The following is a 19,937-nucleotide window of genomic DNA, read 5'->3' on the forward strand; positions in this document are numbered from 1 at the left end:
CACTTTGCCCTAGCTTATAAACTGTAACTCATAAAAATTTGCAAATTCCAGTTGTCCTTAGCCTGGTAAAATAATAGAATTTAAATTGGAAAAGACCTGTAAGAGCCTCGAGTCCATCCATTACCTAGCACTGTCAAATCCACCACTAAACTATGTCCCTAAGTGCCACATCAACTAGATCATGATCAGAATGATAGATTAAATAAAAGGAAAATTTCTATATTTTAAAGGGATAAGTAAAGCAAACAAGTAATGAGAATCAGTTCCAGACCCCCCCTGAAATGATTTATAAACACAACCATCAGACTGGAGTCAACTTCATCCCTTGCTGAGCCATGTTCGTCTGCAAAGCCATCTTGACAGCTGAAGCAAACACAGATGAACCAGCAATCCAAAAGGCAAGGAACCTGTCCGATCATATTTACCAAACAGATGGACTTGAAGTCTGCTTGAAACCCCTTAAAATCACACCTGTGCCTCAGAGACAAAACCACAGCTAAAGCTCAGCTCTGAAGTCATTCAGAAAATAAGCAGTCTGATAGCCTGAGGAGATGAAAAATGACAGGGGCGGGTGGTTGGTTTTTGGGTGGGGGTGTGTTTTTTTGGTTTTGGTTTTTTGTGTACGTGAGGTAGGTTGTCTCGTTCTCTGTTAAAACCAAAGAAATCGTTCGAAAGCGGTATGTCGGTATGAAGAAGGCTGGCCATGTTCAAAGGAAAGACAGCTGCGGGCAGTCCAGCCTTGAGCCGCACCCCTGAACCACTGGGCAGGGCAGTGACAGACCCCTCACGGCACACGGCACACAGCACAGTCCCGCAGGCAGAACACCTGGCGGCGCGGGTACCCCGCAGGGCGGCAGGGCGCAGCGGGGAGCAGTGGGGCAGCCGGGAGAGGCGGGAGAGGCGGGATCAGCCGCTGGCCTCTCCCGTTGGTCGCGGCGCCGCTGCCGGCCGGGGCGGGGCGGGGCGGGCCCGGTCCGTGCGAGGCGAGGCGAGGCGCGGCGCGGCGGGCGCAGCGGCGGCCCCGAGGCGGGAGGATGCGGGCGGCGCCCGGGGCGCAGCCGGATCGGCCCTTCAAGCTCAGGAAGAGTCTCGGTAGGGGCGCCGGGGGCGCGCAGGGCTGCGCGGGTCGGAGGGGCTGCGCGCACACGTAACGCTTCTCTTCTCTCCTCTGCCCCGCAGCCACACGGCGGGAAGAAGTAGCAGGGATCCGAGCCAAGTTCCCGACAAAAATCCCGGTAAATCTCTGGTTTGTTATCGGAGGTTGTTGCCGCTGTTTAAGGAAAGAAGCGTGTGAGGGGAGGGAAAGGGACCTGGACATTTTAGGTATTGCTAAATGTGACTCTAATTAAAACAGGTAATTGTTGAGAGATACCATAAAGAGAAATACCTTCCTCTCTTGGACAAAACCAAGTTTCTGGTTCCCGAGGAGCTGACCATGGCACAGTTCATAACCATCATCAGGTGGGTAGTGGATACTAGTGGGTTGGAGCTGCACCTGGGCTTAGCTGCTGTTGCCCAAGATTTGCTAGTGTGCTGCTGGGGATATCTTGCTTCCTTCGGTGGGTAGGAGGATAAAGGTGTTAGTAATGTAATGGCTACCCTGTCTTGCAAGTGTTCGAAGACAATCAACAGATATTTTCACAGGTGCAGTTGTGGGAAAAATGTGGTCTTTTTTGGGTTCACAGTCCCCTCCCTTCTCTGTAACTGTAGTGAAAAAAGACTATACAAGACTCTTGTTCTGCTCTCTTCCTTCCTCATGGAATGGGTATTGGGGCTCTGTGATCTCATTCTGCTTATGACTGTCAGTGCCTTGCTCTCTTACTGCACCTAGCTGAATTTGCTCAAGTTCAAAGAAGCTCTTGAATGAAGTGAAATGAAATGTGTTGCTAAATTGTTCTTTATGAAACATTACAGCAAAGAAGTCACCCAAAATATTCAGTGGTATTTTCTGACAAAATATGAAAGCTATGTTTTTCAGCACACTTTTTAAAGTATTGAAAAAGATCTTTCTAGACTGTAACTTATGTAAAAGAGGCTTTTGGCTCTTGGACAAACTAGATTGTAATCCTTGCATGTAATGTGTCTGAAAAAGACTTGTTTTTTGAAGGCAGACGGTAAGTGTCACAGACTGGAGCTGGAATCCTTTACAAAATCTGTACCATGGAAGCTTTTGGTTTCTATTCACATTTTTCCCTGGTAACTGGGAACTCCAAGCCCATGCTCAGTGGTACCTTTGGTGTAGCCATGTAAGCCTTACCTCAGAGCACATGCCTTTGAGCTTCCAGTTAACTTCCTGCTGATGGAGACATTAAACCACATAATTACTTTACACAGCATTTTTTTGTGCCTACTGCTCTGCTTAATGTATGTCATAGACTGAAGTTGAAGCCATTTTCAACTTGCTAATGTTTAATCCTCTTTTTCTCCTCTCTTTTTCAATTAGAAGCAGGATGGCTCTGACAGCTACGCAAGCTTTCTACCTGCTGGTGAACAACAAAAGCCTAGCCAGTATGTCCTTGACGATGACAGAAGTGTACAGGGACTACAAAGATGAAGATGGCTTTGTGTATATGACCTATGCTTCCCAGGAGATGTTTGGATGCTTATTACCCACTGCCCAAGGGAAAACTGTGGAATGCTTTCAGAAAATCTAAGATTGGGTTCATATGCTGCAGCAAAGCAGTTTGCTCTGAATCATGCCTGTGGCACAAACCTCTGAGATGCTTCTTCCAGTGTGAGCTCTTGAGCTCTGTAGTGGGAGTTGTGACCCAAAAGCTGGCAGGACCAGCTTTAAACAGAAATGGTGGTACACTTTCCATAGGTAATAATTTGGATATATATTTTTATATTTGAGGACACTATGGGTTAGGTTTTTCTCTTTTGAACTTCACCTCCACTGCTTTGCAATATCAGTCTTTGTTGTGAAACTGATTTTTAAGGTTTACTGAAAGCCTAAGTCTAAGAGAAAAATAAAGAACCTTGTAAGTATTGAGTTGAATGTTACTTTTAATTTGGGGAAAGACTTGGTAAAAATTTGTCTGGGAGAAGATCCTATAATAATTCTGGGAATTTGAGCACAATGCCTTTTAAATGAAACGCTGCTTGCACAGTTACTCAATGAAATATCACAGTTTTAGTTGTGTCACCCGTGAACAAAACCATAGCTATGAAAGGTTCATTAAGGTAGGTATCTGGGCTATGAGATTAAATAGTTGTGCCAGAGCAGTGTTAAGTTTAACATTGGAATAAACTGTCAGCTTTTACAGAAAACACTGTCTGTGGTATAGGTAACTATCTGTTTAAATAAACAACCTGATTGCTAGTCAGCATTAACTGAAATGCAGATCGTAGGACTTGAAGGATAATCAAGTTTCAAGAGTTTCTTTCTGCTGAATTTTGCTAGCATGGTTACTCTAGATACTGTCATATCTATCCCCTATAGGCACCTAGGTGCTTCCTAGGTGCTCTGAAGAACTTCAGTGAGCCTTTTCTCAACAATGGAGCCAAGTCATGTACCGTGTGATTAAGAGATATTCCAGTGTTTCTGGAAAATGTTGAAAATATCAAAAATACCATGTAGTAAAACGTGGATTCATCTTAATATACAGGCTTGGTTCCTATAAACATGTATTAAAGGAATACTTGACATGAGCCTTATTCTGAAGTATAGCTCAAGCTGTCTTCCCTGTATGTGAGGAATGTGTTGGAAAGCTGGAAATGCTCTGATCATGCATGATCAACTAAAACCACCAGGTAATTAAAAAATCTGTCAGTTCGCAGTTTATTAATCAACCTCTGGCAGCCTCAGTTTAGGATTGGTCAAATTGTTACAATATGATGCAATTCTTCTGTTCAGTACTAAACTGCAGAATTATTAATGTAGGAATAACGAGACTGCAAAGAAAGAAGTGTTGACAGTATTTAAGTTATGCATAAGGAAGGAATGTGTGTGTAAGCTTTTTGCAGTGGTTCTCTTGGATTAATCATCTCTTGAACATGAAGTTCTGAGCAGACCTGGGTTTGAGCCTCTAAACCAGGGGTTTTAGAGGAGTACCTTCTGTACTGGAGGTGATGTTTGCCAACTCGTGTTTCATGAGCTGAGGAACAAAGAAATAATTGAACTGACCTGTGGAAAGGATAAGGCTGTGTTGGTATAGGTTATAAAAACATGTGAGCTTTGGGATCCCAGAATCAGTTGCTTGGATATGTTTCACTTATACTCGTAATGGAACAGTTTCCATTGCAGAAATTGAATAGTCATTTGTCACCAGCCCTTCAGGGAAGCAGAGACACCTGCTTGGCAGCAGCACCACATAGAAATGCTGAACAGCTGTGGGAACCTTGGGGTGGGAGGAGCAAGGGGAGACTTTCTCTGTTCAAGCTCTCTTGGCAGTCTAGAGTTGGGCTAATATTTTGCTTCAATGGCTCCTCTGTCTTCCTGTCCTGTGTGATACTTGGTGCATGAAGAGACAAGCACTAGTTTCTTGGCTGGAACAATTTTGTCTGACAGCCAACTTTCTTTGGTTTGTAATGAAGTGGCTGAGGTGTAAGTGTTGATCCCCCCAGCATTTAATAACATTAGGCTATGGTGTCTACAGGCTGAGTCACAGATCCAGCCAAAAAAGTTGCACAAGGAGGTCAGTTGCAGGTAAGGAGCATCATTATAAACTTGTTTAAACTGGCCTGATGAAGCTAGAAAGAAGTCCTGTGAATTGGGAAAGCATCATTGGGTAATACCAATAGACTTGCTTTTCTATCAGATGTTGAAGAAGTTAGGATATTAACTATCAAAGACAGTTTTCATGAAGTCTTAGAAGAATAAACTAGGAGTTACATGCCCAAATAATTCTGTTGTCTTGCTTGTGGAATTGTCTTGGTATGATTAGAAGGTTTGAATTTAACCTATTCTCTCTTGAAGTACAAAGAACAAGGATTAGAAGACAAGCAAACAAAAACTTTTCTCTGACATGTGCAGCTGAGATAGCTGCAGCTACTTCCAATGTAGCTGCTGTTTGAAGAGCTAACATTTACTCAAGCAAATACTGATTAGAAACAGGTAATTTTTGTTTTCAGTGAAGGACACAATGCTGTGTTAAGCAGATTTTATACTTCTTTCCAATGTGCCACTAATGTAAAAAGTGAGGCAGAGATTTATTTTTAAAAGTTCTATCTTCATGATACGGACTTGTGTTCATTAATATCAAAGATATCCACCAGAGAACAGAAAATTCTGTATTCTGAGTATTCTGAGGATACTTCTGTTTATTCCATAGACTACCAGCTCAATCCCAGAAGATGCTCAGTGCTCTGGCTTCAAATATAAACCAAATCAACCTGAAGGATATGGAATATTAGAGTGGTATGAGGGCCCTTCTGGAACAGTGGTCCTTGAGGGAAGTATGTCCTGCAGCCACCTACAACCTGTGCACAATGCTTTATGGAGTGCAAATTGACATTTGTTGCTGCAAGGCAAACATGATAACCTCAGCCTGGCCTTTAGCACACATAAGCAACATCAGGAGCTTTGCAAACTGTTTGGATTTAAACATGACTTAATGTTATGTTTTGGTAGAATAAAAATGAATGGGAGCACTTATCTTCTTGTTCAAGGCAATAACACTTGTGAACTTAGATGGACTTTTTATTGTTTTCCCATGCTATTTCCAGATGGTGGTAGTTTCAGGATAAAAATATTTTAATATTATATTAATATTTTACACACACTAAGTGACAGATGGTATCCTCTGCTGCAAATAAGTTTCTTTGTGTACAGTAAATTAAGAAGGTAAAATGAGATAATAGGACAGAATATTTTACCTTCAGCATCAAATTGCCTTGCTATATTCTTCTTTCAAGAGAGCCTGTAGAGAAATTATAGGGAGAAAACAAAAAGACCTGAGCAGGACAGAAACATTTTTTTTTGATAACACGTTTTAACCTATGCACTATGAAGTAGAACAGGGGAGAGTGGAAGGGTTTCTGTGGAAAACCTCCGAGAGATCCCTGAGGGTGATTGAGAAATGTGATTTCATATGTCACAGTGCCAATATACAAAACTAGAAATGGCATATATATTTCCCTCAAGAACCACTGTTCCAGAAATATTTTGAGACAAATCTCCTGAATCTTAAAATAGCCCCTTTTTTTCATAGTTTTGAATCAACCCATAAGAGAGAGAGAATAAAAAAAATCCAATAAAAGCCAAACAACAACCAAAAAATCCAACAAAAACAAACAAACAAACAAACAACCCCATATAAACAAAAAAAAAAAACCGCAAAACCACACCCCCAAACCAGACTTCTGCCTATAAAGATGTGCTTAGTTTCTTTAGCCTTCCTTAGGTGCTTTGTTGCTTTATAGTGTTAGCTCTGCCCAGTTCTCTCCCCTGATGATTTTAGATGGCTTCTTAGGAGTTTAAGTTAGCTACTACTTGTTCTTGTACAGTCCACAACATGCAAGGGCAGTTAGGTCCTGCAATAAATAACAGTCTGGCAGTTTAGAGGGACATGAGTATAATTTTTAACAAAATTAGTAATGCCCTTAAAACTTGTCCCCAGAAAGGCATACCACTCCCTGCCTCCTGTATTTCATGGGGCGCCTCTCTTGTGAATGTAATGTACCTATGGCACACAACTGGAGCAGTGCAGTCCAGGGGGGTTTTGAAGAACACAGGACAAGTCTCAATGCCAGAGTTCAAAAAGCAGCACTGTCCTTTCCCCTGCAGTGGCAGACCCTCAGGAGGGAGGGAGTGCTCCTGCCTGGGTACACATGGAGCTTGCCGGGCAGGCAGGCAAGGACTGAGGAGGGGCTGCTCGGGCCACTCAGCACTTACATCATGTCTGTCAGGGACTGTAAAGCGCCTTCATGAGGCTGCCTATGATTTGTTGCAGGGTGGGCTTGGCTGCTGGTGTTTATTTTTGCAAATATTTCAAGACCCTGCCTTTACTTTCTGTATATAACAACATGGTCTGGATCTTAATCAGACCTTCAGCTCAAAGCTGTTTTATGTCAGAAATGCTATTGATTGCATGGTCCTTGATCCTGTTCACCAAGACATGCCTAAGTAGACCTAAAAGTTATTTCTCATTCTCAAAAACAGAGCCAAGACTTTACAGCCTGACAAATGGATTTCCAGGGAAATTTTTAGGTCAGCTAGCCAGTGGGTGAGGAAAGGGGAAGGAGTGAGCCAGGGGGTTAAGCATGCATATCAGTGCTCCCACCCAAAGCAGCTGCAACCATGTCCCCTTCACAAGCCTGCCTATGACTGCCTGGAAAGCCTGAGCCTAAGTGTGAACTCACTAAGGCAACTATTACACCCATTAGCTTACAAAGAGAACTTCTGAGAAAGAAATACATGCTTACAGATGGAGACTGGATATAGCCTTTTCCTGAACAAAACATGAACTCTGTCAATAGAAAAAAACACACAGAATGGTACTGAAAGGCAGACATGGCAAATAAAGAAATTCTATTCTTGGTGCTGGCACTACTTCACAAGGCAACTTGGCCCTTACTCTGAGAACTTAAAAACTTCATGTCAAGTGATGGATAGTAGTATGGTCTCTGTCTGACCCTTCTCCCCAGAAATGCTGCATCTGTGCTCAAAAATTAAAAATCAGATAGAGATGTGAGCTGCATATTTGAATGCTGACTGGCTGAGGAAGATTAATTCATTTTCCAGCAGCTTGATGCATTAGTCACCTACAAAATAAAAGAGCCATCGATAGAAAAAACAGCTGCTGTGCTGCAGGTGAGGGCAGAATCACCAGCTTAGTGCAGACACCTCTGTGCTGTCTAGACTGTCAGGGTAACCTGAGCATTGCAGGGTTTATGAAGATAATTTTGCTGTTGGAAATGATATTGGCTCTGCTATAAACCTGTCAAAATTGTCAAGACAGGCTTCAGGAGAAACGGTGTTTTCCTAGGAGGCAGCTGGCTTTGGTTTAAACCTCAGTTATTTCAGCCATCCTCCTGCACACTGACTTTGTTCCCATTCTTTCTTTGGAAAGGGACCAGGCCTTCTGTGCTAGCAGAACCTGGGTACAGGTTCCAAGATTGCTGAATATTATAAATAATATGACCTTAGTTGCCATGTAACAAACTTGCATGATAATTCATAGCTCTTCTGCTATTGTAATTCAGTCTACATTGAATGCACAAAATTTGGCTGTGCCTCAGTCATTCAGCTCTCTAAGCTTCTGTCATGGCTGGAGCAGCAGTTTAAATGAGATGGCTGCAGCCATTACTGCTATTTGGGTAACCCCCCCTTCCAGTGAATTTTGTTGAGACAGAATTTCTTGACTCAGCTGAAGAACAGCTGTGTGGGTTAGCCTTGCTTACCAATGGGAAGCATTTTTGCTAGAGGTACAACAAGACAGGTTAATGTAGCAGCCTAATTTCATGTCCCAGCTCATCCAGATGATTTTGGCAAAGAAGCGGGATGCCATGCAATGCAGGCTGGTGAGAGGTGACTAGGATTCCTTTTTCTCCCTGAAGAGGCTGAGCCACAAACTCCACACTGTGCATTCCCAGTAGCTCCTGTCTCCCTGGATCCAGCACAGCAAATCAACTTTTGCTGCCAGAAGCTAGGGCCTTTGCAGGTAATGCCCAGAGTGACAGTAGAGGGGTGCAGCTAAAGGACTTGAACCCAAATCCCAAAGTAAACCCCCAGCCAACCTTCTCTTTCTGAAAATAAACTATGCAACTGGAGGATCTGTGAGAGGCTGCAGTTTTACTAGTGGAAAATTTAGGCAAAACCCTATAAAATAAATGAAGCAATTCCAGTAGAAGCTGGGACAGGCACTGAAATTAGTGTCTGGAGCCACAAAGGCTGCAGAGCTAAAGCTAGCATGTTACAATTCATGGGAGGAAGCACATATCCGCAGCAAGGGGAGAGAAGGAAAAGTCAAGCACTCGAGCAGATATGAAAGATTTTATGTTTAAGTTTCTGGAAAGTTTTTCTTCAAAATACAGTTTTGCCATGTATCTTGTTTCCTGATTCAAACAAAACTATTTTTCCCCATCAAATTAATTTTACTTAAGCTGGTTTGTTAAAAAGGGAAAACCCAAATCTCAGTCTATATTATATGGGAGAAAAGATGAATTTAAAAAAAGCTTTTTGACGATTAATGACACCTGTGTAACTGCCATAAAAATTTGCAATATGTGTGCCAAGAGGCATTCAGGTAACACTGAAAAGCCAAAAGAGGGGTTTTTCCATTTTAGACGCCTCATTTTAAAATCAGGTGGAACTTTCTGCTAATTCTCAGCACAGATTTTTTTGTGTTTTGTGGGTTTTTTGGATATGTTTTTGTTACATATAAACAAGATACACACAATTTTATTATCTTACTGAAGTAAGAAAACACTAAATCAAGGCTGCCTTCAGTATGTTAGCAAACAGAAGGGCAAGAGTGCAACATCACCTGTTTATCATGGACTGTGAAGCTCAGTAGGTTATTGCTGGCAAACTCTTTGGAAGATGTTACAGTCAAATTGAATTTCAAAAAAACAGTCATACTACAAATCGAATCCTTCAGGGCTGTGTTTGTATATCTTCTCACTTTAATGTAGAGCCTACATTTCTGGAAATCTGTTAACAAACCCCCAGTTTTTGTGAGATTAATGCTATAGGGAGTCCAGGTTGCAGGGTGAGTATCAGGAAATATGAAAAAAAATCCTTTGAAGAGGACAGAATTTTTCTCTATACTTGTATTTTCTGACCCTGTGACTAGGTCCATGAATGGTATTTCTTATATTTCTGTGATTATCAAAGTCAATGCCACACTGAAGTCTGCTACACAACCTTAATCAATAACTCTGATTTTTTTGAGCAATGGTATATTATACAAACAATAAAAAAATAGGTGCTTCAAAGCTATTCTTGGTCTGCTTCTGGGTTACTAGAGGAAATGAATCAGAGATTAACAAAACCCTAGCATCTAGAGCGGGCCAAAATTCAAGGCTCAGACCCATTTCAGTGCTCAAAACACAAGTGTCTTTCCCATTTTGTCCCAAGTTTGGTTTTACTAAATTTAAATAAAGAGTAGTTGAACAGTGATTCCAAAACTGCACAAGTGAAGTCAAAACAAATCCTGGTGCTTTTTGTATTTTGAAGCAAACATGCTAAATTTGATCTGCTACTAAACCCAAATGCTTAATTTACCAGTAAAACTATTTGTGATATAAAAACAGTGCTTAGACTCACTTTTAATGATACTTTTACTTACACACATTTTCTTATTTCTGCCCTATTCTCAGGAGTGCTCAGAACCAGTTTTGGCTCCAGCATAAATTGCTGAAGAGTTATTTATTTTTGCTTATTAAGTGTGAGCTAAACACTGTATAAAGACCTATTTCTATAAAATACTGAGAAGAGATGCTTTCTTTATATCTGATTTCTTGATTACTTTGCACGAGAAATCATGATTGCACTGCAAGGGAACACAAAGGAAATCCATACATGCTGGAGGTCTTTCTCCTGACCGAAATTCTAATCATCTGCTTGACGTCATGGAATTTTACAAGGATTTAACCAATGTCAGCTCTTGCTTTTTTCTTCTAAATGCTGTTTGCTTCACATCTGCATTTAATCTCTGGCTAAACAAATCAGAATTTATGGAGTTTAGCCCACAAATTGAGAAGTTTCTTCTCTTGTCTCCTTGTCCACATACAAAGTACTTGCTAATAGAGCTGGTGCTTATCTAACACCCTTACTCACTATGCCTTCTAAACAAATAAAGATATGAATCCAAAGGCAAAAAAAATCCATAGAATAGCTAGTCCTGAGTATATTGTCAGTTTTGCAGTAAGAAACACAAAAATGTTGGCAAAGTTCTTACAGAAAGAATCAAGAGATGAAGAGGGCTATCATCACTGCCTGGGTACTGTTCAAGAGGGATAAATGTAAAACCCCACATTAGGACAAGAATAATCAGCTGCATAAATACAGGGTGGAAAACAAGCGGCTGGTGGCATTTCTTCTCAAAAGAGCCCATGGGATGTACTGAGTCACAAACTAAGCAGAAGTCAACACGATCATGCTGTTGTGAGAAAAGCAAACACAATACTGAGATTTCTAACCAAGACTAGAGCCTGCAAGATGGGTGAAATGTGTCTGTTCTGTGCTTTACTCAACAACAGCAGGGCTTCATCTGAAATACTGTGTACAGTTTAGGCACTGCACACGAAGAAGAATATGAACCACTTGAGAATTCAAACATTAGTGATAAAGAGGAGAAAATTAGCATGACAAAAGTTGCACAAACTGAGGTGGTTTAGCCTCAAGAAGAAAATGCTCAGAAAGGGACATGACATTCCTCACAAATGAAAGGCTCTTTGAAGAGGAAGGGGAAGAATGTCAATGCCTATGTGCCATGGATTACTTATGTGTTAGAAAGGCCAACCTGCCCACCTTCCCATATTGTTCTTTATTTGAAATATGGAAGCTCTCTATCTCGATTCTATGCGTTCAAAAGAAACACAATAGCACAATTGCAATTAGAGTAACAATGATTGAGAAGTATCTCACGGTTAATATTTTACAGGGAAACAGACAGTGATAAAAAGTGAAGGTCAGATCACTGCTAGTGGGTGCTGTAAAGCTGAGCTTATACAGTTGTAACAGAACAGTCATGTATAAAATCCAACTACAGCTGTAACTACAGGAGGCTGCCGGGCCTTGTCTTGTAGAAAAATATGAGAGTATTCATACAGTAGCCACCATGTGTTGCCAGTCATAAAAAAAGGCTAACACAATCCTTTTGATATGTGTACAGGGAGAATGGAACGACTGCTGCTACATTCAGTCTAGTGAGTCCAATTCAGGATTAATGTTGCAACTTGGAGAAAGTTCAAAGAATTGTCAAGAGAATGATTCTGGTGTGGGAAAAAACCCACCTACTTTACCTATGGATATGAGATGGCTAAACTACTCTTTTAAAATAATTTTCTCTCCTTAAGAGTTTAGGCAGGAAGAATTGATAATGGGTTCTTCAGTCCAGCGGATGAATGTATGACCTTTGTGTGTCAGCATACTGATTTTTTTTGTTTCCTTGAGACTAGTTTTCAAACAGATAATGTTCTTTGTCCTGATTCAAAAGGCTGCTAGGTGCACACTAGAGGTAGAACACGGAAACCAGCAGGCAAAAGGCAATGGGTTACTGGAGAGAAGAAAAAACAAAGCCAATCTTTTCTGGCAGCAGTGCAGACATCTGGGAGATTGAAGTAACCACATAACAATGGCCTTATGCATCAGAGGGAGTTTAGAACAAAGGCTAACCTAGCATTCTGGATTAATGAGGCCAGACATTTACAATCCGGTCAAGCTGAGGCAAAAGGTCATTTTCTAGAGTTCTCCTCCATAGGAGTGTCAAATAACATTCATAGAATGCATTAGTTTGAGGATTTACCCTCCCTTGTTACCCAATATATATCACCTTTCCTAAACATTTTCTGAAATGTCCAGCTTTATTGTGACTTGTTCAAAGCAAAATTTCTTGCAAATTTCAAACACTTAACAATTGAAAACAGTAAGGTTTTGTTTGAAAAAAATAGTCACAAAGAAAAAGAAGATACATTTCTGACTGAAAAGAAATCTGCCAGATGTTACCATTTTCCAGCAAACAGAGTTCACCTTCAATGGCCATGTGTATAGATAAAAGTAAGACCCCACCAATTATCTTTTCTATCATGCTTTTCAGGGATTATTTTGCCTCCCACAAGCTGCACAGACACCTTGTGAGCCAATCAAGTCAGGTTCTAGGAAAGACTGATGGGCACAACTAAGGTAGGTTTGAATGACATTCAAAGTCCTCAAGTGCTGCAACTCCCCAGGATACAGGCCAATACCTGAATTAAACAACAGACGTTCATTGTAACTGATGTGTGGTTTCCCACAGTCCTGAAGTCCAAGTATTTAATCTGTCCTGGAAAAAACCTCCCCCTAAAAATCCATTATAAATAATGGATTCTCATGCAGCACAACTGGAATAGACTTCTCAGTGCACGACACCAAATCTATTTTTGTAAAAGGACAAATGGAGTCAATTGAGTGATTTCACTGGCTAGTGATTTCTTTGAAATAGTTTATCACATACATGAAAATACACTGCAGTGCCTCACTTCAGAAGTCATCTTTGTTTTCAATTTTATTAAGTTATAATATTTATCTTGATGATTAAACTCTGGAATGTGTGAATTCAGTGGCATCATAGAAACCACTGTATATAATTTGTTTTTGTACCTACATATAACCTACATTTGTACAGCCTGCAGCTGCCCAGGAAGGCAGCACTAGAGAAGTTAATTACACATGTGCAATATTTAAAGGTTGACCCACAAATATTTAAGAGCTGTAGAAAACTCCTAGTTCAACCTCTTAAATCTCCAACATTCATACAGACACAAGCATGCTCACATCTAAATCCACATCACATATAGGAGATTTAAGTTCTTCAAACTTAAATTAGTGTCATTTAAAGAAGAAATCCACAAAACAAACTCAAGTATTAATGCTGATTGCTAGAGCATGCCAGCATTTCACAACAGCTATAAACATGGGAGATTCAACATTTTTGCACTCCTCCTTCTGCAGGCACAGCTGAGGAATGTTCAGACGCTCTCACCTACAGCTATATTAAGCACATGTCTCAAGTGCAGAAGCAGCTTTATAAGTTATCCTCCAGACAATGGAGGCTTAGACATATAACTCACTGCACTGATGCATTCTTGTGCCAGCTATTCATTTAACATTGTACAGAACAAACGTGCATCTTTGCTCTCCAGCTGAAATGTAACTGCTCTCAAAGAATATTGTTTTATCACCTGTTTATATGCAAGCAGGGCCAGCTGGGAAGGGTAATGAGATTAATGTTTTTTCCTGGAATTAGAGGCAAGTTCTAATTGGCTGGACATTGCTCCTCTTCTTTTTTACATATCCCTATTATTCAACTCCCTTGTTTAGCTTTTCTGGTGCAGAACCTAAAATAAATCAAGAGGCAGTGGTGTTACTAGATCTCCTAAAAGCTAATTTTAAGTTTACAGTCAACCTTATGAATTGACATTTCTGGGCTTGTGTGTTTATACTATTCCTTTCTGACCATCTGTGACCCACTGCAGAAGCTCAGATTAGTAGTCTTATAATCAAATTTCATTGCTGATGTACTTTTCAAAGGTGCTTTCAGGTGATTTCAGGAATGATGTCTCCTTGTTACAGTGCAGAACTGTAATTCAAAGTATTTATGTGCTATTTCTTACTCTCTCACTGTTTGAGAGGAGAACAGTGGCTAATTCTCCAAACCAGTCCAAATAGTTTCTATTTTTTTTTTTTAATGAGGACAGTACTGTTGACCTTTGTTGCTTTGAGATCTGTTATTGAGACCTATGAAAGCTAAATGACTGCAACTCAGAATTTATTCTCACTACAGTTCTTTGTGTATTCAGTTGTTTGTGTATTCTATCAAGCAGGTAAGTACTCCAGAAAACTTGCATCCTTAAGGAGTTAAGAAGGTATGGCACAATATAACATATTAAGTAAAAAACAATTGTGATGGAGTAAATTCTACCTGCCTATCTGATGACTTCTAGTAGCCCTCTAGGAAGGGGAGCCCAGGTTGATCCTCTTTTCTGACTAGATGCATTTGCAAATCACTTCTAAATGGTCTCATCCAAGCTACCAGGTCTCTAGAACCACAAATAAAATAAATGTGAATGATATAAATACTCCTCCCCACACAAGAAGTATAAAGTTCCATGTTTCAGTTCAGAAGGACACTTATACTTGGTTTACTTATACTTAGTGAATTTATTATTTAGATCCCTAGAAAGGAGTAGGAATGAAGCAAGCAGACAGGGCTGAAAACTCAGGTCCAAAACATTCAGAATTAAAGAAGATTGATACAAAAAGGGGAAACCAGCTTCCTCATTAACATGAAAAGATTCAGAACAGTTGCTTTAGAAGTTCTAAAGCTGCTTTTCAATTGTGGAAACGTTACACTCAGAATAGAAAGAGGGTCAGATCTTATACAAAATTAACTACACTAACTGTGAGCAAAATTAATACCTCTGTCCAGTGGTCCACAAGAAGAAAATAATTCTATTAAAAATTGGGATGGAACCACTTCTACCCCAGGAAACCAGTTCTTGCTGGTCTGAAAAATGAAATAAAAACCCAAATGAAAATAGAGTCCACTACTTATAAACTTTGCACTGATTTTCACTAATTGTCATGCTAAGCAAGCATAACTTACTGCAGGCACTTGTTTAATAAAAAAAAAATCTTCCAGACATCTTAGAGAGTTTATTGTTAAGGCTTCTGAATTGCCCTGGAAGTTACAGCTTAAATACAGAGTTCACTTGTGCTTTACATCTTTGCAGATAACAGTACTTAATTTTTAAGCTGAAAATGAAATGTAGCCAGAAAACTTTATTAAGCATTTAACCAATTTATTTAAGGAAAGTTACTCTAGGCACAAGATTGAAGGTCTCCTGCTGTGTACTTTTCATTGCTTGGCTCCCACTCTATAGTTGATATTTTCTGAACACTGCAGAAACAGTGTTCATTGTTTATGGGCTAACATCCCATCTTTCCTTAGTTCTCCCTTCTCTAGACTAAACAATGCCAATTCCTTCCACCCTCCCTCATACTGCCTTCTAGACTGTTGCTCATTCTTTTTACTTCCTTCTCTCTGGCCTGTCTCCAAGTGTCTACATTTTTCTTCAAGTATGGTGCCCAAAACAGCACTCCTTGCTACTCGAGAGTGTCAAAGAGAGTGGAAGAAGCATTTTACACACCCCACATAAAATGTTTGTACTCCAGAACTGCTTTATTTGGCTTAAAATTGGTGATAGTTGGTGGGAGCTTTTTGAACAGTTCAAACTGAAGACGTATGTTCAGAGCAATTCCTTGTGAAAGCTGCATTCAGGTGTAGATTTGTTTGTAAATATGCCCTTTCCTTTATTACAAGGCACGCCAGCAAATCAGGAGTAAGCTCTGATTTACTGTGCAAAAGAAAGTGCTCTGTACTTTTAGGCTCAAACACTGTTTCATGAAAGAAAATTGAACACCTGTTAATTGGATTTCACAACTGGTTCTACAACTTGACATGTAGCAATGTGTTATTTACTATTTTATATTTAGTCATGAAAATAGGCTTAGTTAATGCTCTAGACCAGTGTAGTCTAAATATTAATTCTAATAATTGGCAACACCTCCCCTACTCTTACTTTGATGTGTTGCCTTAAATTGTGCTGTATTTTTTGAAGAGGATTTGGAACAGATCTTAATCTGATTTCCTAGCAGAATTTGAAGGATTTTGTTTTTCAAATACTCACCAGAGGTCAGCGGTCTATTACACTTCGTACTGGGCAAGTATGAAACAAATTCAGCAAGTTTGGCTGGTTTTTTTAAAACACCTAAAAAATAGAACTTTCCCAGGCATCTAGTATCACAGTCTCTTTGTGCTTAATTATAGCTATATAACTTCACATGGGAAAATTAAAGTGGGGCTGCACATCAAACTTTGCTGTAGAAGAGGAGAGGTAGAACAAGTATTTTAAATTACTATTCCACTTTCATGCCATCACTATGAAGTAAGTCTAAAACTTGAAAGAGGGAATGAAAACAGAAATTCTTAGCTGTAAAGCTCAGTAGTCAGTGTTCCCTTGAAGACAAGTAATGATGTCAGTGAACTAACTTCAAGGTTGAGTAAATAAGATTAGAATAATAATCTATAACCTGGGAAATTACAGAAACCTTCAGTGGACTGTTTTGAAGACAGACCAAACAATCATTAGTTTTGGGGAAATTGCTACTGCAGACTACTGTAAATTTTCCAGAAAATTCACAAAATTCCTTTTCTCCACTTGCCACTGCTGGTTTAAAAAGCAGATAAGAAGGCATTTTGATGGTTTAATATATAAATAAATCAAAATGTGGTCTAGGGCAAAGAAGGGGAGTCTTTCATGTTGTTTTTGCTGAGGAAATACCATAATGGCAGCCAAACAAAAAACCAAACAAAAACAAACAAACAAACAAAAACCAACCAAAAAAAAAAAAACCCCAAACTACCCTTTGACGACCCTAACTGTAATGCAAAGCTTTTATGTGTTTTAAAGAATTGTTTAAAAAAGAAACCCGAGGATATGCAAAAGATACATTAGTATAAATTGGTAATATTTATATGTAGTTTGTATTTATTCAGCTAAGCACTGCCTGCAGTATGCTTTTTTCTTTTTCTTCTTCAAAGCCAGGGAAATTTGACTTAAAAATACTGACCAGAACATAGGAGCATAATATTCTTCCATGCCTGAAGCTATTAAATGTTGTGAAATCAAAGTGGGCAAAATCAACATTAACATGAAGAGAACTGACAGTCTCCTGGTCTTTATTGTCAGACAAATTTGTGCAACTGATATAATTTCATGATTCTGGCATTGGCAAAATGTGCATGCCAGACACAGGAAACCAAGAAAAACAAGACAAACCACAGAAGCCTCCAAAATTCTATTGTTTTTATACTTTAGTGAGAAGATGGATGTTCTTACTGTGATAGACCTCCAAGAAGCAGACTTTTAAGCCAATACAAATATTAGCTTATTTAAGCCTCTGAACATACATATAATATTGGACACAGGACAACCCAGCTTAGTTTTGCTCAGATTTTAGACCATTAACTGAACTCTACTTTGCTTAGCAATTTACCTTATTAACACAACAACCAAACAACAACAAAAATCCCCTAACAAAACCCCACCAAAAATGTTCAATAGTTTCTTGCATTTAGCAACCATCATCTCAGAAGTCAGCGTTCTCTATATTTAAACTAGAAATTATTTATAAATCAATACTTATGTTATTTAGTTCTACCTAAAACTTTAAAAAAAATGTTCTTTGTAATTCAGATGAACATTGAAGGTCATTGTGTTTGCTAATGAAAATGGTTTTAGTACACTAAAGTTAGCATTAGCTAATTTAAAATCATCTTCATTGGAGAAAAAATGGTGAGGTGAAATATCTGAAATTGTATTTAGTTTAACAGAATTAGCTAATTGTTAAAAAAGAGCATGCTAATAGCTGCTAATTGACCTCAAAACATCCTTATTTACATGCATTCATAAAAATAACTCTATTGTATTGATTTGTGTGAGAAGGAATAAAAAGATTTCAGCAGAAATACTCAGTAGAATTTGGACAAGTCACCTATAGTTTCAAAACCATGATTGGATTTGGATGATCACACTCTCACATTAATTCTTGTGATACTCCATATTTATAGGTCATATGAGAATTCTGGTGAAGGAATTCTGAAGGCCAGCCAGCACTTTCAAAAGTGAAGCTTGATTAGACCACCATTAGTAAATTTTGTTTTTCTGGGCCAGATATACCCTTTTAATATGGTTTAGTAATGCCATCAATTTTGTAAAAATACTCGGAAGTCCTGCTGATAAAATTAGAAATATTAGTTACAGATATTAAAAAGGTAAATTTAGTATTTTATGAGATTATAAAGCAAGCAACACAGTCATGCCTCTGTTTGCCATTTGCTTTCAATTCCTCCTATTCACTTCTTGCTTTCCAACTACCCAACTCTTAAATGCCTGCTTTTTTAAAATCAACAAACTCTCTTTCCTCCATGTTTTTTTTTCCTTTTTCTTTTCATTGTGTTATATTTTATCCTCCCCAGGCCATCATAACCTGCAATAATTTCTCCTATTCTGATATTTAATAGTTTTTACTATGGAATATTACCCTACCCTAATTAACTCGGGAATGAAGTCTTGCACCAATCCATTTGCATTTATGTTATTGTACCTTCCACAGAGCAAACACCAACACAATAACTCCACATTAGAAGTATAAAACTTAAATGCTATTATATGCTTACACACGTTACACGTTTACATGTAATGTATCAGATGCCTCTATTCCTGAAAAGAATCCTCTGTAAGGTGAAGTCAGTACCCAAGACCTCAAAAACACAAATCAGGAGCTATACAGAAGTATTTTTAAGAACATACAGTGTAGCTTGCACATAAAATAATCCCTTAAAAACACCTGTCCTTGATAGCACAAAACCAAGTAGTTTGTCTCTTATGGTGATCCACTAAAGCAGGAACAAGTGGCCCTTTGACTGAAGAGGCAGGAAAAAGGAAAGGATGTACTGTACTAAAAACCTTGCAACTCCCACACTAATAAATAAGCAATGGATGAAAACAGGCTATTTTTCTGTTTTCCCTTCAAAGACTCATTCTGTAATTTTTATTATATTTGTAGGAACCCATAAAAATTCATCCCAAGCAACAGTTCTATGACTGGAAACACAAACATTTATCCCTGGCCTACATTTGTAACATCCTACCGGAGATTGTACTCTCTGAAGATCAACATTAAAATACTGCTTTTCAGTGGTAGGGATTTTCTGGTGGTGCACATATGAGAGAAAGCCTGTCCTAGAGCATCATTGCTTCAATTCTTTGTATCAACACAAACATAGAAATAAGAGGGCTGATCCCACAAATTTGGGGATCAAATTTTTCTTTTGAGCAGCTTCTTTGTAATTTAATTCAGGTGGTCACTTCAGTTTCATAGATGGAAATTCTCTTGAGAGAAAAAAAAAGTACATTGCAACCTAAAACCTCTGCCTCTCATAGATAATTTCAAACTTGAAACTCTTGCAAAAAGCTCAAAGGCTGATGGAAAGCATTAATCTCAGGAATGGAAACTATGTATTTCACAGGTTAAGATACCTTTTTGTACCTTTACCTGCTGCAGAATACTACTGACTCCTAAAAATAGGAAAGTTTCAAACATACCTTTAACAGTGACTCAAATCCTGATTTGCAGGGTAAAAATCTGAAATCCCATCATTCATCATTTACTCTTTCATGGTAATGGAGTCAAACACAGCAAGGGCTCTGGTCTCCTGCATTCTTTT

The 19,937-nt window shown here is 39.1% G+C and overlaps 1 protein-coding gene across 1 annotated transcript; it reads left to right on the top strand.

Moving 5' to 3' along the window:
* Positions 1–1,034: 1,034 nt before the first annotated feature.
* MAP1LC3C (microtubule associated protein 1 light chain 3 gamma) lies at positions 1,035–2,654 on the top strand (the record flags this gene model as incomplete). Its single annotated transcript, XM_084201950.1, has 4 exons — positions 1,035–1,092; positions 1,180–1,235; positions 1,355–1,461; positions 2,444–2,654. 4 exons carry the CDS (start codon positions 1,035–1,037, stop codon positions 2,652–2,654), a joined length of 432 nt encoding a protein of 143 aa, XP_084058076.1.
* Between the last annotated feature and the right edge of the window lie 17,283 nt (positions 2,655–19,937).

This window comes from Fringilla coelebs, assembly GCF_963513975.1.
Source record: "Fringilla coelebs genome assembly, chromosome: 3".
Taxonomy (NCBI): domain Eukaryota; kingdom Metazoa; phylum Chordata; class Aves; order Passeriformes; family Fringillidae; genus Fringilla; species Fringilla coelebs.